The sequence below is a fragment of the Passer montanus genome, unplaced genomic scaffold (genome assembly GCF_014805655.1).
Source record: "Passer montanus isolate IOZ18808 unplaced genomic scaffold, ASM1480565v1 scaffold5, whole genome shotgun sequence".
Taxonomy (NCBI): Eukaryota; Metazoa; Chordata; class Aves; order Passeriformes; family Passeridae; genus Passer; species Passer montanus.
Genome location: NW_024369929.1, coordinates 5,628,882 through 5,644,134, shown reverse-complemented (window position 1 = coordinate 5,644,134; position 15,253 = coordinate 5,628,882). Strand labels below are relative to the sequence as shown.

Genomic DNA, 15,253 nt, shown 5'->3' with positions numbered 1-15,253 from the left:
ACTTGAAAACTAAACTTCACAAGGTTTAAGTCTTAAAAATAACTGAATAGTATGCTGTTCTTGGTTTCCTCGTAGTTTTATAAATGTATTTGTAGGAGTAATACAGAGTGTTCAGATACTACACTCTTGCTTTCTTCAACAGTTTTCAAGTCATGGTTAGTTCTGTATTAATCCTGATGGGCAGTGTGCTCTTCCCCTATGCAACCCATAACTTGTTTTGTGCTTCCAAGAGTAAAAGTGTGAACTGATTCTATGTCTGTTCTTACTTTGATTCTTGTCCTTATTTGTACTCCCAACAAACTCTCAGAGTAGTCTGAAGGCGAGAAGAGTGTGGAAGAAAGAGTGTAAGCAGTAGCAACCATATGGGAAGAAGTTCCTTTAGGAAGGAACTAAATTCACAGGAGGGTTTCACACTGATTTTTTTCATTAATTTTATCTTTCATATTATCAAAGCTCAAAGCAGACAGTCATATATATATATAACTTTAATAATATACAAAATAATTACTAGTAATAGACAAAGTAATATACTAGTAATATACAAATATGGTGATATTCAATGTAAACATTAACTGTAATTCTAATAGCATTCGTTATAATATTGCATGTGCATTTAATTGGGAGCATCCTAATGACTGTAGCTAGCCAGATGGTAATTGTCACCTTGACTGAATCTTTCCTTTATCTGCCTTGGAAAAATAATCATCTGATACAAAAAGATGAAAAGCTGTGCCTTTAGCCAAAGATGGTATTCAGTAGTAATGAGTTTGAGCTACTATGGTGTTTCTTTTTTACATGAACTACTTTTGCAATAAATATATAGTCAACTTGAAAGTCAAATGCATTTAAATTTTGAGAGTAGTAGAGTTTACTTTAAAGTCTATTTTACATTTAAATAATGACACTCAATTGTATATTTGTACTTTGCAGCTGTTTTTCTACAGTATTCTGTTAGATACTAGGTGGTGTGTATATGAGTGAACAGCTATCAATAACTAGGATTTTCATTACTTTTTCCTGATTTTGTGAGGCATGGGAGAAGGGAACAACATTCATTTTACCTAGTCATTGTACAATAGTAATATAATGGTCTTGGGACTTAATTAAAGAAAGCACACAAGGAAGACCCCAAATTTTGAAACCTAAATTGGTTCTACTATTTAAAGTCTGTGCGTTTGTGTATACTGGTAGATAACAGTTGTTAGAAAATGAGAACTAACTTTGATAGATCCCATGCAATCCTTTCTAGGAACTAAATGTATGTTCCTCTTTTAACCCAGCAGGTGAAAATCTTCTTTCAATCTCTTAATCTATTGACATTTTTTCTTCTGAATAACTGAAACATTTCTTATATTTACAGAGAAGTCATTTGACACCAAGAACAGTTTAAGAAAATGTGATATTAGGTGTAGACTATGGGGCAAAGTATCTGTATGGTTACTAGATGTCATACTAGGACCTCCACTTATGTTTCCAAAAATAAAATAATATAGACTATTATAAAAGAGGGAGGGAAATAAAGGAGAGAGGGAATACATCAGGAGGTTAAGGGGAATCTACAAATGAACTGCTACAACACACTGCTTCTCAGCTTATTCTGAGAACAATGTGCATTCACTCTTGAGCAGCAGCTCTCTTTCCTCTTCACACTGTGTCTTCCATGCCATCAAGGAGGAGGATACTTGTTTCAGTCAGGAATTCTGCTGCAGCAGTCACCAACCAGTTTGTTACAAATGGATCTTCAGGTCCTGTAGCACACCTAGCAATACCTATTAGCAGTACCTATTGTCTTTCATGTTTTTATATCTTATGGATGAATATTATATTCTTACCTTTATGTCCGTCCACAGAACACGTAACAGTTTTTCAGAATTTAAAATTGCAAAATACATTTTCTAGCTGGAGTAGTCTGCTCAAGGAATATGTTACCTGAAAATTATTTCTGATGAGTAACAGGTAGTATTGTTGGAGCAAAATCTTTATTTTACTTTCAGCTTACTCTCAGTGATCTGGATAATGGATATTACAGTCAATCTATTCACAGATAATGAAATCCACAGGTGGGATGTCTGCCTTTAGAGTTAGTCAAAATCCATCTGGACATAGTCCTGGGCAACCTGCTTTGTGTGGCCCAATTTGAGCAGGGTTCTTAGACAAGGCCTCCAGAGTTCCCTTCCAGCCTTAGCTGTTCTGTGATATGGAAATGCATTTTTGAGTACTTTGTATGCAGCCTTTGAAGAAGGATGTATTTGGCTGTAATGTCAGTTTGGCTGCTAAGACAAAACATCTTTAGTTTTTATTACTTGAATGACACAGTCTAGGAAAAAACATTTTATAAATCTGTTCTTAAAGGAGTTCTTCAAAACTCTCAAAACATATTTTGTAACCTCTCAGTTTTGACAACCTGCCTTCCCTTCTTTATGTGTGTAATTAAGCATGTCCAGAGAATACTTAGTTTGTCATTTAAGCAAATAGTTGTTTAAGGTATTCAATCTTCATTTTAATATTTGCTGGAGCAATAATAGCTTTTTTTAAAAGTGACTAATAGCTGTTGTAGGGTTTACATTACTTTTATGAATGTTTTTTGGGTTTTATTACTCTCTTACCCCTGTAACGGATTCACAGTCAGGTTTCTTACTTTTAGATAGAAAAGTACTAGAAAGAGAACAATTTCTTTGAATTAGTCTTCATTATATAATGAAAACATAACCTATTCTTCAGTGAATTGTTTCTTCCCTCCATATAAGCAGGAGTTGTTAGACAACAATCTGTCCAAGCAGAGATAGAATACTACTATAATATAGTAGTTTTAGTTCTCCAATTTAATACAAAAGAATGGTTTAGAATGATGTGATTTTCATTCTAGTAATGCACAAGGTAAGGTCAATAAATCTTTGGTACATAAATAATTTGTTAGTGTACAAGAACCCCATGAGATAGTCCTACTCTCTGTCACTAGCTGGAGGAAAAATATACTCTGGGCTGATTGCTTATGTATTATTTATTAAAAATGGTTTTGGTTGCATACTGGAATGACTAGGTCATATGAATGAGAGGAGACATGAGCAGTGCATGAGTAATCCTCAGATTTAAAGTTCTGTAAGGATATAGAGACATTGCATGGATGCATGTATATTAATGGAGGCTTGAAAAAAATCAAAGAAATGCTACCCAGTTGTTTGTTTCTTTGTACACTGTAACTGAGAATAACTAACACTTTTATTCATTGTTCTAGTCCTCACTTGTTATTTTCTAGCTTTCTTTTTCCCTAGTGGCTTCTTCCATTCTGTCCCTATCTTATCTTTTACAGCAGCCTTAGCATAAGCATGATCTTCTGTCCTGATGAAACTATGCCTCTGGAAAAGATTTCAGAGTTGCACTCTCCTCAGTTGCTTTCAATGATAACACAGACTTTCTGTGAGTGGTAGTTTGTGAGTAGTAGCTTCTTGCTCCAGTTGTTGAAGATCTTGGTCATCATTTGACATGTCAGATTTTAAAAGTAGTTCTGTTTTTAAAATGCTTGTGTAAGCGGGCTGGGGAAGAAATGGTTACTCTTGCTATACATTTTAATAGATGTGTGGTACTGAGGAAACAAGATTACTGCAAGTTAAGGAATCTATTTTGGTGCTGTATTGGGAATGATAATGAACCACAGAAATTTAATAATCCAGTTTTTTCAACTGTCTTGGTGTTCTTTCTCAGCACCATGTTTGTGTCTGTCTTTTCATCAGGTAAACAACATGATGGATGTCTTAAACTCTTTTTTGGGGGGGATGGGGAGGTGTGCAATAAAAATCTGTAGTTGTCCAGAATGGGAGGACGCAAAATACATTTCCAGATGATGTGGATAGAAACTGATAAATACAATATTCCTACATCCATACTGCTTAGCCACAATTCATAAATAGGCTCAAGTCTTCCTCTCATGTATTAGTGAAGTGCTTAGCCACAATTCATAAATAGGCTCAAGTCTTCCTCTCATGTAATAGTGAAGGCTATTGCGACAGAGTAAGAGATTCTCTTTTTTGCTGTCAAAGGGAAATTCTGACTACTCCCATGGGACAGGTACCAGGTTTTATCTTTGTGCACATTTTCCAGGTGATCAGTGGAACCCCTGGACAGTTGTCTCTCAGGAACTCTAAATAGAATTAAATACCTGAAACCTCTCCAGTTATTGCTGATGCAAAATTATTGTTGATGCTGACAGAACTTTGCTAATCATGAGGACTGTTTCCTTGAGACCTGAGCATATTTTTTAAAATGGCTTGCAAGATAAGAAGTTTTAGTAAATCTGAAAATCAAGATTTATGGTTGTGTTGATGACAGAGCCGTTTAAAAATGTCTTGGATGCTGTGATAAAGAATTTGGTGCGCAAAAGATACAAGGATACAAGCTGGCTAGAAAAAAATATCACAGAAAGGCCTGTAATCTGTTTTTGCTAAATTAGTAGTGGCAAAGAGCAATCTGCTGACTGACACTCAAGTAGCTTCTCTGGAGTAGATTATTGGAGCAGTAGCAAGTGATTTGTCAATGCTGTCACAGACCCATAAACTATGGATAACTCTGGGTATCACCAGTGCAGCTGCAGCATCACCAAAGGAATTCTTGTCCTTCAGCTGCATATATACCAGGATGGAATAAGGACAGACAGATGTGATGGATGTACTATTATTGAAGGTAAAAATGAACCAGGAGAGAGGAATATTTATAAAATGGATGAGTATAAACTGAAGCACTTTTTAATCTTATCCTGTAGCTCTTCCTGTTTCATTTAGCACTAACAGGATGCTCCTCTGAATCCATAAGGCAAGAAGGGTACTGCAAACATAAAGTAGGGGAATTTTCCTTAGGAGCTTTCAAAGGCACGTTGGGTGAAATTTTCTAAAAAAACCATGAAAGTAAAGGACAAGGAGGCATGCCTTTTTCTATTAACTATAAAAAGGGATTGAGGATTTCAGAAGGATTTATGCGTGTCCTATCAAGCAAAAAAAGTCCAATATCACCAAAAGTCATCCTTTGAATTCCAGTGTACTAGTCTATAGTTCTTAACATCTGTGTCTCTCTCTGGTATTTAGGCATAATTATTTCAACTTATTATTTCAAGCAGTGCCAAAACAAGCTGTAATTTCATTTTGACTTTACCTATAACATAAAAGATAATGGTAAATAACCCTTTTTAAGGGTTTAATGCTAATAATATTATTTCAAATATTGTTCTTCTCTTGTATCTGTTGAGATAGTTTCTTATCAACAGAAGAAAATCTGATATCTTTGTCTTATCTCAGTGAGTGTTATTAGATTGATGTCATCTTTTATTTTGTATGTGATTATACATTGCCTTGTTGGTTTTTTTCACTGCTGTAAGTGTTGAAATTAGCTAAGCTTATCTAAATTTTTTTGCCTTCTAGTTTGGGGTTCTAAATGTTTATAATGTTTAAAGTGTTTGAGATTGTTTTAAATAGTTCCTAAACCTTATCTCAGAAATGAAAACAACTCCACAGAAGAAGAAACAACTTCATGCCAAGAGCAGCTATGAATATCATACCCTGTGAAATATAATTTTTTAGCCTTCTAGTTTGGGGTTCTAAATGTTTATAATGTTTAAAGGGTTTGAGATTGTTTTAAATATCATACCCTGTGAAATATGTGACTGTTGCTCAGACACGACACTCTGATCCTAGCTGTACATGTTATTCTTGCTCTTTAAGAATGCTGTATTTATATGACTCATGCATGTGCCACCATTAGCATTTTATTTTACAACAGGGGTACACTTTTGAAGCAAATCTTTGTCTTCCCAATTCACCACAGTTGGTTTGATACTGGAATGGCTGAGTGGGATCTATGTGTTTTACTGATGCTACCAAGCCAGATGTTGCTCTTCAAGATCACATCTGATGTGCTCAGCAGCTAATGGGCTTTCAGTCATCAGGGCCAAAAATAGAACCAGTATGAAGTAAATGCCCCTGAAACATTTTTGCTGTGAGCACTTGTGTCTTTGTCACCAACTGCTTTGACCTTCTGATCCGCTCTCATGGCACTCAGCTCTTTGCTATTGCCCTCGTGTTCTCTGTGGCCCAAGGTGGACAGCAGCTCACCCCTCTGTCCCAGGCTGCCACCAAACATCCCAGCCCTGCTGTCTCTTCTGTCTATGCTGTCTATGATAAACCAGATTGCATGTATCAGTGCAATCCTCGTGTTCAATGCAAGAACCAAGGAACAGATTTTTTGGTTTTGTTAGAGTTCAGAGGAAGTACTCTCACATTTGTTCTCCAACCAAGGGGCTGTTTGCTTGGATTTCTTTGGAAGTAATCTGATTGGACTTCAGCCTGCAACTCAGAGCATGATATAGTGATTCAAGTCAAACACTTTGGGGCATTGTTAGCTTTGTGATGCAGAAAGATTTGCAATAATCGATTATCCATTTGTTTCACAGCAAATAATTAATTACTTGGTTGCATGTACTGTTATCACATGTATTGAGGGAGATAAAATATGCCTTTTCATCCTTTTTGGATAATGTATCTTATAATTTCAATGCTTTCTGGGGTGAAAAGAGAGTGCTTAAAATGCATGCTGACTTTCACTTCCTACCATCACTCTAACATGCCAGAGATTGCCAAGAGAGCCCAGCCTTCAAGAGAATGGTAGTTTTTCGAGCTCACCCCAGTCTGTAATCAAACAGCTCTCATGACAGTCTATAACTAACTGTTTTAGAGATGAGTTCTAGAATCTGGTAAAAGTGTCTACTAGCTGTTGAAAAACAATAGAAAACAAAGCTATTAGAAGTCTAATGGGACTCAATTTCTAAACACCAGAGATGTTTTTAAAGCATGTCCTTTTGTTTCAGATTTGCAGACAACTTTATTAATAGAGACACAAAAGCAGTTTTCATCTTCACCAAACTGACCTCCTGTTTTGACTCTCCATGTATCCGCTAGTAATTTTTCTACATCACTGCTAGTAAAGTGCTAGCAGCAATTCTTCTATTTCTCCTGTCAACCAAGCTTTATTCAAGTTTGACCTTCTCTTTGTCAGACAAGCATCACTCATCTCTTATGATGTGCTAGCTTTAATATTATCTTTCAAGCGTTATACGCAATCTCCATAGAATAAGCTTCAGCAATACAACATCCTCTGGGCTTACACAGTGCAATGTTCTCTTCTCTAGTGGCAATAATAGCTTCTGGGGGCAGCATTTGTTATTTTAGCATGGCTTTATTTGTGTCATTGTTTTGGCCAGTCTACTTCTTTAGTGTCCTGTTTCAATTCAAACCTGATTTTCATCTGTTATTTCCCGTTCTTGGGAATAGATGCTAATTAAAATTGTCCATCTCAGACTTGACACTACTTCTGACTGTGGGTACTTTATACATGTTATTTTCATGGAACAGCTGTATTGTTATCTAATTCCAGCAAGTATTTTGTCTGAAGGCTTTGCTTCCAGGAACAACGTAATTATCAGTCAGTTTGACATTCTTGCAGCCATTTTTCAGAATTAAATATTGAAATGGTACTTTGAGAGAATAATGAACTTTAATTCTTTTTCCTATTTGGTGTTGTGCAATAATGCACACTTACAAGAGTGGAAAATCAATGTTTTGATTAATTTTGATCCTAGGGTTTCCTAACAGTTTAGATTTTTAGAACCTCATTATAGTTCTTGTGCTATGGCACAAAGTAGAGAACTGAATTTTTGCAGTCATTAAAGAAAAGAGAGCGTATTGGGACATTATTCTGCTGCTCAGAAAAGTGCAGAAGTGAAATAATGACACAAAACTTTTGAAGGAGGGTTATGACTGGGGAGCAGAATCACCTGAACCTCTTTGATGGAAATACCTCTGCTGACTGATAGAGTCAGTTGTATTTCTGATGGTGTCACAAGCTACAAAAGTAAAGATCTGTCCTGACTTCCATATCTTCATTACTAATATACTTTTCATGCTGGAAAACTCTGTCTTTTCAGCATTCTTTATAGATTTGTTTTTTACTCAGAAAATTTGGTTGTCTTGTATGATATAGAGTCAGTTGTATTTCTGATGGTGTCACAAGCTACAAAAGCAAAGATCTGTCCTGACTTCCATATCTTCATTACTAATATACTTTTCATGCTGGAAAACGCTGTCTTTTCAGCATCCTTTATAGATTTGTTTTTCCTCAGAAAATTTGGTATAGAAACTGGTTGTCTTGTATGATTAATTTCTGTTTTGTGTGAGAAGTTACAGGTGACAACATTGCTAATAGAATGAATAAATTGGACCATGACTGAAAACTGAAAACAGTTGATAAAAATTTATCAAGTTAAGAAAAGTTAAACTTTTCTCAGATCTGTTAATTTTCATTCCAAGATTGACTAGCATTTAGGCAGTATTAATAAACACTTGTTGGAAATTTTACTTAGCCTACATTTAAACTGGTGGGTGGGTAGAAAATAATCAGGGGGCTTATTTGAGGGTACTGAAAAAATTACAAGCCCCTTTCACTTCATTCCCCAGCCATCCCCATATGTAAACCACTTTCAACAGAAGCCAAGATTTAGTGGCTATGCTGAGAATTATACAGCTTTTTAATACCTGGAACTTATTAAAGGAAACTAATAGACTAATTTTATCTAATTTCCTGCTTAGTTATCTAATTAAATGTAATTGACTGCCTTAAAAAATAAAAAGGGCTTGTGAGCATTTTCCTTTTGCCTTCAGTATTTGACGTTAGTAATAATTTTCAGTAGTATGCAGATAGAGGACCACCCTGCTCTTCATCATTCTGCTGCACAGGTTTGTAAATATCTGTATGACTGCACTGAGCTGAAATAGCAACAATTAAGGAGCAAAAGAATTTTTCCTATAATCCTAGTAAAAAATACCTTCCTCTAATCTAAAATGGCCTGTGGTATAAAGGCACAATCTGAAGGCTATTACTGGCATTTCCTAATGTAGTGAATTTTCAATTAAAATGTAAAGAGAACCAACTAATTAAAGTAAGAAGGGTTAGCTATAAGAACCAGTGTTTCTACTGCTCCTAAGTGCACTCATTACTTTTTTAGGTTAGTATTTTGAATGTGTGGATGACAGAAGTGAGTTACATGAAGATAAGCTCTTTTAAGTAAATCGCTGTCATTCAGCAGTATAATCTGAGATGTCTAGCCTTGAATCCCTGATTTGAAAATACATTCAGTGGTCTCTTACATAATCACAGTTCATTTCTTATCTACATCAAGGAATGCTGCTGTCTATTCTGGTAGCCTAACGACTACTAAAGTGAATTGCTTGGTGACTCTGTACACTTCCTGATTTGGTGCTCTCATACACACAGAGAACACTTCCACAGTTCAGATTATTTCACTCATGGTGAGTTCAGAAAAAGCAGTAAACAATGAAGTTTTCAAACTAATTTTGTCTCTGAAGATGTATTCATTTGTTACAAAGAAGGGATGTTCTTAAGATCTCTTTTTTGGGAAATTTGCGTCACTTGTCCACTTTATGCAATTTCTATTGAGAAAAGAGACCATTAGATGGGTGCATTTTTCTTTATATGTAGCAACTGCAAAGAAAAGCAACTTAAACCAAAACCATACCTTTCCTCCTTCCTAATTTTGGTTGTCACTCTCCTCACTAAATTTAGGTAAAATTAGGTTCCAGTGAAGGAAATGTAGTGAAATTAGATGAAGCTGGCTGAAGCCCAGAGAGGTAAAGAAAATTTTATGTATCTTTCATGCTCTGAAAAAATCCATTTTATGTAGAAGACAAATCTCAACAATTTTTAATGTACGTTTATAAAAAAGTGAATTAAACAAATAATTCATGTGATTCTGTACACATCTGATAGCAAAGTATCTGCAAACTATTTAAGTATTGCATTCCACATAAATAATACTGAGATTTGTTCTGTGCCTTTATACGTCAGTATTACCAATTTTGCTATGATGAGCTATTCTAAAAGAAGGTGCAGATTGCATGAAGAAATTAGTGGTGGTGAAGCTTCTTAAATTACAAGTAGTGTCTTGCTTAAAACTTCCCTCAGTCCCCAGATTTTTCTTTGTGTTTTGGACTCTCCCTTTTTCACAAGTTGGAGAATGGATGCCTCTGTCTCTCCTACCCTGTTGCTACATACTGTCATGCCTTTCTTCTCATTGATGTCCATCTGCTGCTCCAGCCCTCTGGGTTTAACTCCTCTTTTTTTTACGCCTCACAAAATCACACCCCATCCTGTTTCCCTGGCCAGCCCAGCTTACAGTCACCTATTTCCTTCTGGTTCTGCTCTCACCCTGCTTGTGAAGTGCTGTAATAATTTTGGAGTGGGGAAGTTAGATCTTACGGTTGTCCGAATATTCTTTAGAAACTTGAGAGTAGCCAATACTGTCTGGTGTTGTGAGACAAATACATTTCACAAATAAATTTTTAAAAAATAGAAATTTAAAGAGTAAGCTCATTTCCATAAATCTAGTCAGTCAAATGCTTTGATCATGTAAACTGCCTCTAAAGTTAGTGGCAGAATAGAGCCTTTTAGTTCCCTCATTGTCACTACTGTACACTATGCAGCTTTACAGTTGCCAGTATATTTTGGATTTATGTGTTTGAGTGTGATTTTTCCTGTATATAAACTGGTTTAAAAATTAAATGTGGCACATGTTTAAGGTGTAAATTGTTATTTGTGATGTACATAACCTGTGATATCTCTGAACATCTCTAGAATATCCAAACGATTTAAAGGGTCCTTGAGCACTCCATTTGGGGAAGTGGGAAGATCAGTAAGGTGACAATTAAAACAATGCTGTTTCATGTATGCACTGTACTATAAAGTGCAGATGTGACAAGACAATAAAATGAGGGTGGCTTTTTCTGTCAGCAAGTACTTTCTGTCTGATTGTAAATTTTCATATTGTGCTCTTGCATTAAGCAATTTAGAATAAGATATATATAGATATATATGAAATAACTTGTACTTTCACAATTGTAGTTCTGTTGGCATTTGGGGAGTAATTTCTGTCATTTTATGGGTAGTTGTGATAGAATAGTTACAGTTCAGGAGTTAGGGTGGGGAGTGTAGTGTTTATATCCTTAGAAACACTTTCCTTTTCCTTGAAAATGAACATTATTTATTTGAACGCTGCAACTATATTAAATAGATATTAATTATTATTAAAATACATTTTTTAAAAAGCAATAAAATTTAAAATCCCATGGAGATGGGTATAGAATGTTAAATATATGCTGTCCACACAGTCCTTCATAAGTGGCAGAGCTTCTTATCTACCAAGAACATCTTTTTGTTTGTTTAAAATGTAGTGACAGTGATCTCGCCACAATTTTACAGCTAAGCACAGGTGTTATTTGGATTCTGGTCTACATTAACAAATTAAAACACTGACAGATTTTATAGCATGAGGTTTTTTTCAGAGACTGGTTTTTCTAACCTATATTCCCCTTCTTCCCAATTCTCTTTCAGATAGCGGTTCTGTGGATGAAAAGGTTTAACATCACCTATTTGCTATAGGGATCATGTATTTTGTTGATGTTTGTTTGTGACTTATTTGACCTGTTTTGTTCCGTCATTTTAGTTGTCAAATCTGCATGGTTTTTCCCAGCTTTCCACTCTTTTGTTCTCCTTTGATTGTATTGCAAATGTGTTGCATTTATATACAGGGTAACCCTCACTGTTGTGCTTACCATAACTGCCAACACAGGGGTCTGCTACTGTCAAACATGATATCTGATTTTTGCCTCTAATTATCACCTACCCTGCATTCACTATAGGATTTAAAGGGCAACAGTATTTGGGAAGCAATACCTTAGCTTCCCATGGGTTCTTCCACTGCGTGTCACTAAACGCTGAATGCTATCAAAATGTTTCCCAAAGGAACAGTTAGTCTAGCTTTGGCCTGGAGCTGACCCTGCTAAACATTTTCATATGTCTTACATGTTTGATGCAGTTAAATTCTGTCCAAAACTTACTAAAAGCAACCAAGTAACTGTGCTTTTTTTGATCTCTATTAAAGGCTCGGTTGGTAAGTGCAAGTTCCTTGGATGCTTCCAAGCTTTATGCAGTCCAAGCATTTGCTGGGTAAGTAAAAATATAATTGAGAATTTTGTTATTTCTATCTGCAAATTATTCTTTCAGCATTATAGCATCTTTCCTACGCTTTCTGTTTTAAGAAATTGCATTATTTTAAAAGGAAGATAGTTTCATTATGTATGCCTTCCCCTTTTAATTTTTTTAATTAGTTATTTTTTGAGAAATTAATACAACAATTCATGGTGAGGTCAGTTAGGAGATTTTACTTCTTTGCATATAAAATAAGTGTCCTTTAAAGCTGTAGCCCAATTTTGTCTTTGTTCTCTAGTAAATGTATAGTACTGCAATTCTAGCAATATCATATCACTCTAGTACTTGAAATTAAAAAGTCAAGAGAAAAGATCTTGTAGTGGCTGAGAGTGAATATGGAAGAAACCTGTACATTTTGTGCTTTGTTGTCTGCAAATGAAGTCATCTTGCATCAAATTCAAGGGATACCTTCCTATTTTGAATACTTTCTTATTATTCAATCTGGAAAGGCAAAGAAATAAAAGCCTTTGGTAGAATTTGTCAGTTATATTAGTTACCTAATTAAAAGTGGTATTATCCTCTTGCTGGTGCACTCTGTAAGTGCATTTTTACTATAATTACAAAATTACAATTTATTACAAAGACAAGGGGATGAGATTAAATTAATCATCTTCAGCTTTTATGTCTGAAATGCTATGCAATTGACACTATGAAGTTTTTCTGGATTAGATTCCTATTTTGAGGGGAGGTGGGTGTCGCTAAAAAGTAGTTATGACATTAATTTGCCTAATATTATGCACTTGCTTCTATGGAAGGTATACTTAGGATAACCTTTGTACTTATTGGTAAACTTTAAACAAATTTATAAGTGATCTACAACTCTTTAATGGTGTAGGTAGTTTCCACATAGTTTGTCACGCCTCAAAGTGTATTCCTGCCCTTTGCAGCTCCTAGAACCTTCAGAGCTGCTGTAAGAGTGTGAGGACACATGTGACATTGTGCAGGATTAGTCATCAAATGCAAAACAGAGAAGAAATTGTTTAACACCTGGTTATTGTGTAGTTTAGGACAGAATTTTGTAAGCAGACTGAATGCAGGTATTGATAGTCAAGTATTTGTGCCTGTAGGAAGCTGCACATGACCATAGTGTTTTGCTGTATGTACTATTTTCCCTAACCAGTTGCTTAACTACAGTTTATTAAGAGATGTAGACCTTTAAAAGGTAATGTGGAGTTCCTAATTTTTGTGGGTTTCACACAAAAAGAAATCTCATAGGTGGAAGGAGAATTTTTGCCACTGTCAAGGACTATAGAGACTGAAGCTGCTCTTTTCCATTCCCAGGTGAATAAATTCAAATACTGAATCCTCTGAGAATAAGCTGTATCAATCCTTTGTGCAGACATCTTGTAACCACTGTATAGGACTACCTCAAATGGCTGACAGTAGCTCAATAATAGCTCATGTTTTTAGATGAAACCTTACTTCTTTTGCTGACAAAGTTTAGATGTGTCCTTGCCTTGCTTTGCTGTCCACAGTAGCTTTATTCAAGCCTCCGTTTCACTAGGCCTCCTTAGAATCAGTTATGCAATTTTCATGTAATTTTTCATTCAGGCAGAGAATGCTATCATTTCAAAGACATTTGTGGCTCTGTTTTAATCACACTTCCCACTCTACTCCTTCATGCAAAAACTAATGCTAATTTCTAGGATTCCTCAGTCTTTTTACAGCCAGCACAAATGACTGCAGTTAGCTCTGACTCCTTCTCCCTCTTACTCTCTCTAAAGGTGTTGCCATTTGAAGCGAGGGAGGAGATTGCTTCCCTCACAACCATTGTTTCCATGCTTTATCTATGCAAAAATACCCCAGCTGACTTTCTTCTGTCTAGCTCTTTCCTCACGGTCATAGCACAATGCTGTGACCCCACCTCATGCACCAGCAGCCCCAAGTCCATGGCAGGGACTGCAACTCTCCATTCTCTGCAGTGATCTTCTCTTGTTTGCATGAAGCATTTCTGGGGCTTCTCATGCAACTCCTCTGCTAAAAGGCAGAAGCACCACCTTTCCTGGTTGTTCCATAGCAATATCACATAATAACATCTTCATTTTATTTTTCTTCACTTTCTTGAAGATGAGACACTTTAGAGCTCCTTATTTCCATATTTTTAAGATGTGAAAGTAGGTCAGCTGGAGTTCTCATCATCTATGTGGATCCTGGGTAGTACTGTTTTACTTTTTTCAGAGACTTGCTCTTGTATTAATTTACTGCTTCCTAATGAGCAGTCAGAGACTGATAACTTTACCACATGGCCTAATCCATTCTGAAATTCGCTAACGATACACAGATGGTGCTGCATGCAGATGATTACTCCTTTCCTTCGGTGGTATCGTCTCTATGGTAAATCAAATTTATTTTTCTTGAATTCTCTGAAAAAATTCAAATAGATTACTGTTAGGCAGAATATTTCCAGAAGCACCAAAAAATAGTCAATATGACAGGTTTTTTTCCCTGCCTTTAATGATAACTTTTATCAAATTATTATGATATTCCACTTCATCATCTTCTATGTCAAGTTATTGTTGGGTTATAATTGGAAGTAAGGAGGGGAGTAGAGATTTCAATGTATAACCTACATTAACATGAAAATTTGTCCCTTGCTATGTTATTTCTTAATGATGACTAAAAAGAGTTTAGTAAGAACCTCTATTTTAGTCATATTTTTATGGTACAGAGCAGAATAATAAATGGAAATCCTTTGACAGATATTGCCTCTGTCTGAGCATAAGAATGCCTTATACATGATAAGTTTTATTTACTGCTGATGGAACTGCTCCTGAGTAGCAAAAAGCCCTGATTTTATTTCTTGGTCTCTGTACATTTACTTTTCACAACCTCAGAAATGTTATTTTATTTCTATCACACTTTTCCTAGGTTTGTAAGTATGTCTGGAAGGTGCAATTTGGGTCTACTTTGATCTTTATGTTATTGAAAAAAAAATCTAGTATCACAACCTGACACAGGAAAATGGTTGTGGGAAAATATAAAAGAGTTGCATAAACAGAAAATCAATTATTTTCCTTTTCTTAGAAAATAGTGTGAGTGCATCACAAAGAACTGAAAAATTCTTCACTAATTTTAGTTATATCTCTTTTCACATCATAATTGTAAGAGGTGTAAATAAACTTAGGGCTTTCAGATGATAAAGTCTTTGTAG

General features: G+C 35.5%; 1 protein-coding gene across 9 annotated transcripts in view; it reads left to right on the top strand.

Moving 5' to 3' along the window:
• Nucleotides 1–15,253, top strand: part of UNC13C (unc-13 homolog C) — a 177,015-nt gene that overhangs the window by 56,145 nt on the left and 105,617 nt on the right. For 6 of the 9 annotated variants that reach the window (XM_039723381.1, XM_039723380.1, XM_039723379.1 and 3 more), the window contains one exon: nucleotides 11,996–12,060. In XM_039723381.1, coding sequence (XP_039579315.1) covers nucleotides 11,996–12,060 — 65 coding nt within the window. Of the gene's footprint in view, nucleotides 1–11,445; nucleotides 11,469–11,995; nucleotides 12,061–15,253 lie in introns of all 9 variants that reach the window. The other 3 variants (XM_039723375.1, XM_039723377.1, XM_039723376.1) reach the window with 1 other exon arrangement.